The sequence below is a fragment of the Otolemur garnettii genome, unplaced genomic scaffold (assembly GCF_000181295.1).
Source record: "Otolemur garnettii isolate 467f Iridium unplaced genomic scaffold, OtoGar3 scaffold00087, whole genome shotgun sequence".
In the NCBI taxonomy this organism is placed as follows: Eukaryota; Metazoa; Chordata; class Mammalia; order Primates; family Galagidae; genus Otolemur; species Otolemur garnettii.
In genome coordinates, this window is record NW_003852482.1 from 2,873,667 (window position 1) to 2,883,854 (window position 10,188).

General features: G+C 56.7%; 1 protein-coding gene across 6 annotated transcripts in view; it reads right to left on the reverse strand.

Moving 5' to 3' along the window:
- SARDH (sarcosine dehydrogenase) overlaps positions 1-10,188 on the reverse strand; it is a 64,147-nt gene that overhangs the window by 18,690 nt on the left and 35,269 nt on the right. For all 6 annotated transcript variants that reach the window (XM_023516110.1, XM_023516111.1, XM_023516108.1 and 3 more), the window contains 2 exons: positions 9,333-9,446; positions 3,662-3,809 (listed from right to left, as the gene is read on the reverse strand). In XM_023516110.1, coding sequence (XP_023371878.1) covers positions 3,662-3,809; positions 9,333-9,446 — 262 coding nt within the window. The remainder of the gene's footprint in view (positions 1-3,661; positions 3,810-9,332; positions 9,447-10,188) is intronic.

Sequence of the window (10,188 nt, forward strand, 5' to 3'; positions counted from 1 at the left end):
AAAAAAAAAAAAAAAAAAAAAGAAAAGAAAAAAGAAAACCACCCCAAGATGACACACAGCAAAGGCAATCAGATGAAGGCACTGAATGCTCCCAAATCACTGCCCGGAGGAGCAGAGCTGCCAGGGAGCCAAGCAATCCCCAAGCCCAGGGTCCTAACCCCACAGGAACACACATACCCTTGGCTATAGTGGCCTCCCTACAGAGAAGTGGTCTTACAGAGAAGCCAAGCTGTCAGCCATGACTGAGCCAAACCAGAGTAGAGCTGGGCCACCTCTCAGACCCAACCGAAGGCACCCTCCTGGACACGGTCCCACTCTGTCCCCTGACCTACCATTCCCACCAGGCTCCTGGGCACCCTGCCCGAGGTGGGTCTGAGGTGCTGAGGCTGAGGACCTGGGGCTGTGCACTTGGCCAGCGCTCAGAGACAGAACCATTGCATTGCCTGTGGGGCCTGTCACCTGTCCAAGGACTAGGGCCACACCAGAGTAACCAGTCTGCTGAGGAGTGCAAGTCACTGAGCACTGTACAGACGAGCTCTGTCCTCAGCTGCATCCAGTTGGCCTGGCCAATGTGTCGGATCCACCCCCTGGCCTAGAAGGTCCACGAGGGTGGAGCTTTTCTCCTCCCTCCCCCGCTCAGCATGGCCTTGCCATTCTACTTACTCAGGTACCAAAGACCCCTCTGGGGCTCATGCCCAGGTCTCCCTGGAATCTGTCATTTCCTAGATACCGTGCCTGCTGCTTCCCCTGACATCCTCATCCCTTCTTGTGCCCCCATTTAACTTTGTCGTTCTCCAGGTCAGTTGAGCTGTCACCTCCTCCAGGAAGCCCTCCCTGGCTCCCCAAGTGAGGGTGCCACAGTTTCTTGCCCAGGCATCTCTCGCATCTGTTGTACTTGCTACCCACTAAACGAGGAACTCCGTGTCAATAAGACACGTCACTCTGATGTGTTGACACAGAGAAGGATTAACAAATGCCTCAGCTTGGCACAGCAGAGCAGGTCCTACACTGGCAGGAGACAGCCCCCTGTGTCCACCCCAGTGTGGCTAACTCTAATCCCAACCCCCATGCTATTAGGAGCCACCATTCCCATCATCCCTAGGTGCTTAGCCAAGATTCTTACAAAACATCCACACCAGCCCCACATGGTGATGTACCCCAGGGTGGCCTCCAGACCTTCAGGGGTCTTCCCAGAGGAGAGGTATTCTGGAACTGCAGCTGGGGCTCTGACCCAGGCTGGGGACTGGGCCTGTGAGGATGGGGCAGGAACCCAGCCCACCAAGCCCACATGTGGGAGCTACCCTTTTCCATAGGAAGCAGCAGGTAGCCAGGGGACACAGGCTTCCCACAGAGACCCATGTTCTTGGCCCAGCTCCTCAATATCCCTCTTGCCCCCACCCAGCTAAATGGGGCCAGTGATGCTGCCCCTCGGGGCCACTGTGAAGCAGGCAGCGCATTCGGGTCAGCCCAGGCCACAGTCGGCCCCTTCTGGGCAGTACAATGTTCTCTCTGCCAGCCACGTGACACTATTTGAATTTAAGTTCACTATAATTAAAAATTCAGTCCCAGCAGCCACATGGCAAGGGCCCAATAGCCACACGGGGCTTAGTGGCTGCCATATGGGGGCCACTCAGTTATGGAACATTTCCAGAAAGTTCTCAGGGGCAGCAGTTCATACAGCACTTCCCACATCCATGCTAAGTGCTTCCCAGCACCAGCACAGAACCCTGGCCCTCAGCAGCCCGTGGCAACATTATTATTCATGTAAGAAACTTTGGGCTATTTTTGAAAGAGGGAGGACTTTTTTTGGAGGGGAAAGTTAGAAGTTACTGGGAGGAGGAGCTGTCCTGCAGCAGCAGCTGTCACTGGCTGCCTGGAGCAGCTAGTAATTAGGCTGGAGGAAGCAGTCTGTCCCCTGGGGCTGTGTCTTGATAAGCCTGTCTGGCATACCTTCCCCCACCCCACCCGGCCCACCTGCCTCCCCAAGGCTAAAAATGCCCCCCTTCACCACAAGGTCCCCATGGCAATGAAGCCAACAAAGTCAGAAGATCCTAGGACCCAGCTGGGCTGCCAGGCCCCATACCTGCTCCCCAGAGATGCAGGGCTCAGGCTTACCTAGGTTCCTGCCACTGAGATTCCTGGGTACCTGCCACTCCTCCCCTGGCCTGAGGACAGAGCCCCACTGAAGCTACATCTCCCTTGCCTCCCTCAGAGGAGCCATCTCCAGACTGTGGGGTGCTGTCCCAACCCCTCTGGGCACACCCTCCTGCCCTGCTCCGGCCAGCCTCACCTGTACCTGCCACGGGACCTTTGCACCTACAGTCCCCTCTGCTGGAAGCTCTGTTCCTCCAGAGACCTCCAAGATGTGACCCCTCCTTTTCTCCAGGGCTTTGCCCAAATGCCATCATGATACATGTGGTTTCCACAGGCAGCCTCAAGGCAAACATTCGTGGAAGGGAATCAGTGCTAAAGTACTTGACCAGCTCAGGTTCCAACCATTCATAAGCAAGTGTGCACTGGGCATCCACATGTACCTCTGAGCAAAGACACTATAGTCCCTGCCCCAGACTCACTTATAGCCCAGGAGAGGGGTTGGCCAGCTTGGGACTCAGCTGAGGGCAAACTGGCTTGGTTGGCTCCAAGGTGCTAGGGGAGGTGGACTCCGTGACAGGGTCTCAGCAGGACCCCAGGCTGACAGGACGTCACCCAGGCACTGCTAAGCTTTGCCCAGGTGTTCATCCAGGGCCCTCCCCCTGCCCCACCACCTCCCTGCCCAAGGCCAACTGAGATGAGTCTCCCGTCCCTGGAGGTTCGACTGTGCCCTGGTGGTCAAGGAAGAAAGGCCTAGATGAGGTGTGTCTTCTCAAAGAGGGTTTGTAACTCACTAAGAGGGGTGGCAGTAAGAGCTGTAGGTTTCTGAGAGCTCAGCAGGGCACAGTTCTTCTGGCTTGGGCACTCACTGGCTGTGTGACCTTGAACACATGTCTCTGCCTCTCTGTGCCTGTTTCTTCAGTAATACAAAGGAGAACAAGTGTAGCTACTTTAGAGAACTGTCGGAGCTACCGGCTTGGGGCCTAGCAGATCACAGGTGCCCTCTGCACCCCAGGGCCAGTCCCCTCTCTGAAGCACAGCCAGAGGGAAGTTCCAAGCTGGATAAACAATCTTCCAAGCACCAGGACACAGACACTTGCCTGCTCAGGAGTCCTTTTGCCTAAGCCCTGTCTGTGTCTCTACACAAAAGCCAGCACCCGAGGGTCCTCATAGGGCCATGATTCCTCATGGGGGGAGCACAGCTCAGTAAGCATCTACAGAATGAGTGGTGCCTGAACAGCCCATCCTAGCCCTTGGTATGGGGGTGCTTAGGGAGGGGCAGGGGGCCTCTCAGTGTGGCAGGGAGAACCTGGCCTGCCCCACCCACTTAGAGGCTGCAGGTGCCCAGAGACTGCCTTGCCCTGCCCCAGGGACCTTTCTATGACACTATTAAGCTCCATCTGAGTCTCGAGTTAGGCCACTGTCTGTGTCCTGGTGCTTTGAAGATTGTTTATCCAGCCAGGTTTGCCAGAGTGGTTCACTCTTCAGAATGCCCCATTCTGTAGGGCCTGGGTCAGGGTGCCAGGTGTGCCCAGGTACGCCCAGGCACTCGGCCTTGCCCTCTCCTCACCTGGCTGGGCCCTGTATGCTGATCATGCCCAGGTCCTCAGAGCTGTCAATGAGCTGGCACTGGAACCTCTGGTCCTGTAGCACAGTGGTGATGTGGGACCAGTTGTGCTGGGCCGCAGCCCCGCCCACAGCCAGGTAGTAGCCATCCCCTGGAAGAGACGCACCTGGACTCAGAGCAGGGTTTCAGGGCCAGGGAGCAGGGAGAGTGAAAGTGGCCCAACCTCCTGCTTGAGTGAACAGTAAAAGCCAGAGCTTAGTGATCCCCAAGGGGCCCTGGATTCTCAGTGAAGGGGAAGAAAATTCAAGCCCCGCACTGTGGGCCACATCAGAGGGGCTCAGGGTGGGGACCCCCATGGTTACATATGCCAAACGGGGGAGTCTGAGACTCACACCCACTTATTAGGGGTTTCCCGATCCAGAACAGTTTAAGAGCCCAGTGGCCTCAAGTCTTAGGAAGATTCTGTCCCACTGCAGCCCCCAGGACTGGGTGAGCCTAGACAGACACGTCCTCTTTGAGCCTTCATGTCCTCACTGTCCCCACCTCACCCTCTACTTCCATGGCCCCAAGTCTCTGGGGTCCCCGGCTCAGCCATTCCAGGGCTGTGGGCCAGGTTCTGGGCTGGGGGCTTCCCAGGCAACACCCCCTGAGGCTACATGGGATACTGAGTCATCTCTATCCCTGGGTGTGAGAAAAAGAGATTGAGATTCAGAGAGGTTACACATAGCAGGAGAAGATGGAACCCGGATGGCTCTGCCCCACAGCTGTGGAATACACCAGACCACCCTGCCACCAGGCCCCATGCTGGACGGTTGACCCACCTCAGACCAGTGTACTAGAGATGGCACTGCCCAGCCTCCCTATGCCTCCCATTCTCATTTGGAATTTGGGGAGAAAGGAACTCCCTCATGGGGGTAATTAGCCACAACTATGTCTAGTGCCTGGTGTGGGCTAGGCCCTCACTGACTTAAGCCCCCTGCTCATAATTTTGGGTGGCAAGAGCAGCCATGGGAGGAAGCCCTGACCCAGGGAGGCAGTGGGGACTCCCCACCCTCTGTGCCCCCCTCACCTGTCCCCTCTCACAGGGCCTCCCTGTTAAGGCAGCAGCACCCAGGCAGCTCCCCCAACCTGAGGCCCTAGCTCCTCCATCTAGACAACAGGAACAGAGACCCCTCACAGGACTGCTGGGGAGATTAAGAGCCTCAGCACAGGGAGTCTGGCTGGCTGGAGTGTCAAGACCCTCGTCCCCTTCCCTGTCCTGCACGGGGGCAGGGAGCTACTCTGGGCCTCTGGTGCCATTTGCTCTGGACGCCAGCAGGAAGGGCAGGAGGGAGAGGCTGGGCCCTGGGGCATGAAGGCAGGAAAGCCCTACTATGGGGCAGCCGCCGTCAGAGGCAGGATAATCCTACCTGAGCACCCCACACCTCCAGCCCTGCCCCTGCTGTCATGGTCATAGGTATAGCCACCTGCTGTGATTGAAAATCAGATGGGTTCCTTCCTCTTTCCAGCAAGCAGGGGTTGGGGGGTGGGGGGGGAGCCGGCAGTACAGACTGGCCAGCTGGGCTCTGATGCTCCTGAGTCTACAATGGGCCCACCTACCCACTCAAAGCTTAGAGCTGGGGACCTTCTTCCTTCTCCACCCAAGGTTCAGTTCCCACTCTCATCACAAACAAGGGAAGGTACAGAGGAGCCTGGCTCTGGTGCAGCACCCAGCTGAGGTCCCAGCAGGGGCTGTGGTCATCACAGTCCCTCCTGCCTGTCCAGATGAGCCCAGGGACACTTCTGACCTTGTCACCCCTGTGCTGTGGGCTCCTCTGTGCCCTAATCCTACCAGACCCATTCCAAAGGCCTCAGCCTCCAGGAAGCCCTCTTTGACAACCAGAGCTCTAGTGCCTCCAGATCACTCAGGCCAGACTCTGGTGTCACCCACAGCTCCCATCTCTCCCTCACTCCCACATCTCAAAGTGCAGCCTGACTAGCTCCAGCCTAGGCTGTGGCATCCCAGGCCTGGACAGCCCACCTGTCCCCATGTCACCCCTACTGCCTAATCTTACCACGTCACACCCTTGTTCCCCATGGTCACCCAAAAGCTTTCCCAGGGCCTGTCAGAGCCTCTATGGCCTCCCTTCCATTGCTCTCATGTTACACTTGGCACTGATGAGCCTCACTTCTAGACCCAAATGTGAGCTGCTGCCTCTGAAGGAACTGGACCCCCACTACCCAGCCCTAATGCCACCTCCCCTGGGAAATCTGCCTGACCCATCCAACCTGCAAAGGCTATAGCAGCTCATGCCTTAAGGGTGACCAGGGACCACGCCCTGCACACAGAGTGTCCTCTGAACCATGAGGGGAACCTGCTTCCCAAGCCCCTGGCCCCCTTTGGGGACTTATTATAGGGACACTACCCCATCTTCAGGGGGACACTATCTTGGGAAGCTCACAGACTTGGCCAGCCTGGCCCAGATACAGTTCCGCAGCTCTTTGGCCTCACTTTCCACTCCTCTGAGCCTCTGTCTTCTCATCTGCAATGTAGGCAGAGCCACAGCCTCCAGCTCCCTGGGGCTGTTGGAAGCGTCCACTGGACAAGAGACCCACCAGCATCCTGGCCAGGCTCCACCGCATGTCCCTCCTCCCTTTCTCCTTTTGAAACTAATGACTACAAAATGAGGGTGAAGCCAAAACATAAGCCAGTCTCCAAAGGGGTCCCTGGTCCCTGAGCTGGGGCTCCTCAAAGATGCCAGAGTGCTGGAGAGATGCCCTGTTCTGCCCGCCTCAACACACACCCGTGCACAGACACACACTACATGACTTACACCTCTGCTCCTGTGCGGCCCCGCCAGACTGCCGTCAGCCAAGGCCAGGTCCCAGTCCCAAGGTCAGTGGCCAGCGACCAGTACAGGGCCCGGCCCGGCCTACAAAGCAGGTGTGCAGGGCTGCCCAGGGGCTATCTATGGCTCATTGACCTGGGAGGGTCTGCAGGTGTGGGTCCTTCCTCACACTGCTCAGTGTTGCTGGGATGTGTCCTAGAAGCACGCACTCCTCTTGTAATATTTTTAAAAATCAACACGGATCATTTAAGATAACTTTTAAGATTGACAACTGCTTTATACGTAGCCTTGATCATATGTGAATTATCACATTCCCTTGACCTGATGCTAATCTGCTGCCCCGTGTGTAATTAACACACATATTAAGCGCATGCATATTTAACACGTATGCATATTCATAACAGGAATGCTGCCTTTTTTTTAAGCCTGAAAATAAAACAAAGTCACAGCAGTTTTCTCTTGATTAGCAGTGTCCCTGGGACCTAGAGATCCACCTTGGGGGACTGGACTCAGCTCACCACACCTGTCACAGCCACCAAGTACAAGCCTCCCACCAGCCAGCTCAGCTGCTGCCCAGACTGCAGTCCCAGGAAACCCTCAGAATCTTCCAGCAAGGCAAATCACAGCGCTCCGTAGCAAGGCGGCTCTGCATGGAAAGCACTGTCCTGACAGCTTCCACTTTGGGGAGAAACTGAGGCTCAGGGAGGCTGCTCCTCAGCCTTCCTGAACCCCCAGGCTCCTTCTCAATGCCCTGTAGCAGATTGGGGAGGGGGTCCTCCTGCTTCCATTTTACAGATGGGGAAACTGAGATTCAGAGAGGCAAGTCACAGAGCCAGGCAGCGGTAGGGCTGGGGGCAGGATTCAGAGACCTGCATCCTCATTTGGGTCCGGCTTTTCTGCTTCCCTCCTAGACCCACCTCCCAGTGCAGCTACGGCCCCCACTATAGGGCAGGCACCAGCTCCCATGGGCATGTCCCCACATGGCCTCACTCCATCCCTCAAAGCCCAGGCTGGATGCAGCCTCCTCCAGGAAGCCTTCCTTCCTTCCCCCAAGTCAGCTGCTTCCCTTGCCCCAGCAGCACTGCGTTCTGTCCCTCCCTACACCTATCTGTCTCCTGGGGAGGGGTGTCCCTGAGACCCCGCCCAGCCTCATCATCTGTGCCCACTGGCTGCCCTGGGTCTACCCTACAGCAAAAGCCCCACAAATGACGGCTGAAGGAACACATGAACAATGTGCTCATTACTGAATTAAACACACGTGCTGGGGCCCAGCCCACTGCTCACTCAGCCTCCAAGTCAATGATTTTCAACAGGTGTGCCCTGAGAGGATCTTAGGTATGCCTCGAAAATTTTTAAAGATCATTAATTAAATTATTTTCAAAAGATGTTCAAAGCACAGTAAGTATATTCTTTTCATTTTACTCTTTTTTGATCAACATAATTTAAGTGTGCCCTGGAAGTTTAACTATAGGTTCAGGTGTGCCGTAAGATAAAAAAAAAAGGTTGGAAAACACGGCTCTAGGTCACTGACAGCAGGACGGAGGGCTGCCAGGCTCTGCAAGCCTAGAGGGACCCCTCCCCTGTGTGCACAGCCAGGTCTGTGCCCCAGACTGCAGGGCTAATCTTATCATGCTGTTTCAGCCAGACCCAGAGGCCTAAAGGGCCCGCCAGGCCTCAGCACCCCATCCATCCCTAAGGCCCCCAGGCAGTGAGGCTCCTTGTCCCCCACCCCCACCCTTCTAATCTTCGTTTGCCTCTTGCAACATCCTCTATGGTCTGCTGATTTTACCTTCTAATCCTGTTTCCTACAGCCACAAATATAAAGTCCCCCAGGCCAGAACCTTCTCTAACTCATCACTGGGTCCTGGGTGCCTCAGACAGCCTGACCCATAGCAGGGGCTCAGGAATTGCTTCTGGGTGCCCTAACTTGTGTACAATCCTCCTTTGCTCCTGCCCAGGCTCAGACCCCAAGGGGATAGCCACTGAGGTCAGCTGAGGACACAGCTAAATTTGCCAGTAGCACGGGGTCCACCGGATTTCCTAAATGGGCTGAGCCCTCCCCACAGGCTGTGCCCCTGATCCTGGCCCCTACAGCTGGCAGCACAGAGAGGGCAGCAGTGGCACCTCTGCCCTCCACAAGCCTTGTCTCTCAGAGATGAAAACCATCCCTTTTTGGGCAAATAAAATACCACTGTGCTCGTTCTCCCCAGGAGAGATGGTTCTAGGACTACAGATTAGATTGCTCCTTGTGTGGACCAAGAAGCAGGATCAGGGAGCCGAACAAAAGGAGGCAGATCGTGGCTCAGAGCACAGCCATGGCTGTGCAAACCAGCCAGAGAGGAAGATGCTGAGCTGCCTGTCACTGAGGGTGTGTAAGCAGAGCAGAGGAGGGCAGAGGGCAGTGCGTGGGCTCTGAGCCGGACACACTCTAAGGGCTTGTCCAACCTGAGACTGGGGGCCACAGAGGTACCAAGAAGCCGACCCAGCTTGGACGTTGTCAGCAGAAAGGAGCTGACTTCTCCAAGAGGAAAGCACAGTCTTATCCTGGGCTGGCTCTGTCCAGCAGCCGTGCTGAGCACATACACCCTGGGGTGACTTTGGAATGCCGCAGTGCAGACAGGTTCAAAGACATAATCACTGAGTATGTGGAGCTTCAGCATAGCCGCCAGAACAAAGCCTGCATTTAGCTGGAAATAAGACCTGTAATCTCCCAGGCCCTGGCCATGGCCGGTGGCAGCTGACCACAGAGCAGCCCTCAGCAGCCTGTTCCATCCAGCCTGCCATCAGTGGGCGCTGGTCCCAGAGTAGTCTTCAGCCACAGCACCCCACGCCAGAGCATCTCTTACCTTCAAAAGCAGGGGCCAGTGGGGAGGCTTGGGGGCCAGGGGCCAGAGAGCTGACAGTCAGGTCACTTTCCGTGCCCCCACGGTGGTTCAGCATGCAGGTGTACACCGTGGAGCCTGTGGAGGGAGGACCCAGGTCTGCACCAGCCTGGAGCTCACAAGCCACGTGGCAGCGGTGGCCCCTGAGCCTGGACACCCAGAGCAGGAGGCCCTAGTGGGAGGTGACCTGGAAAGGCCCCTCAGCTCAGGGTCCCATTGTGGCTGAGTGGCTCAGGGAGGGCCAATGGTGGGCAGGTCACCCTACCATCATTGTTCCTGAGGGTGGGAGACATCCTGCTTTCTGAGATGCCTCCACATTGGTCTCCTAACCCCCACCATGGGATTCTTGTCCCTCCCTCACATGGGGTGCCCCGGCACTGTGCCAGGCACAACAGCAGACCCTGTAAATGTCTGTGTCACAGGTGATTCTGCAGATGGATGATGGATAGGGCAAAAGGGATTACAGGTCCACTGGGAAAGAGAGGGGAACACGTGGGCAGGAAGAGTGAGCAGGTGCATATGAACGGACAGCAGGGTGAGCAGGGGTGGTGCACGTGAGAGTGGGCGGTGGGTGGACAGCAGGGTGGGGGGTGGTAGAGTGAGCAGGTGCATATAGATGGACAGGAGGGTGAGCAGGGGGTGGTGCACGTGAGAGTGGGCAGTGGGTGGACAGCAGGGTAAGAGGGGGGTGGTGTGAGCAGGTGCATATAGATGGACAGCAGGGTGAGCAGAAGTGGTGCACGTGAGAGTGAGCGGTGGGTGGACAGGAGGGTGAGCAGGGGTGGTGCACGTGAGAGTGGGCGGTGGGTGGACAGGAGGG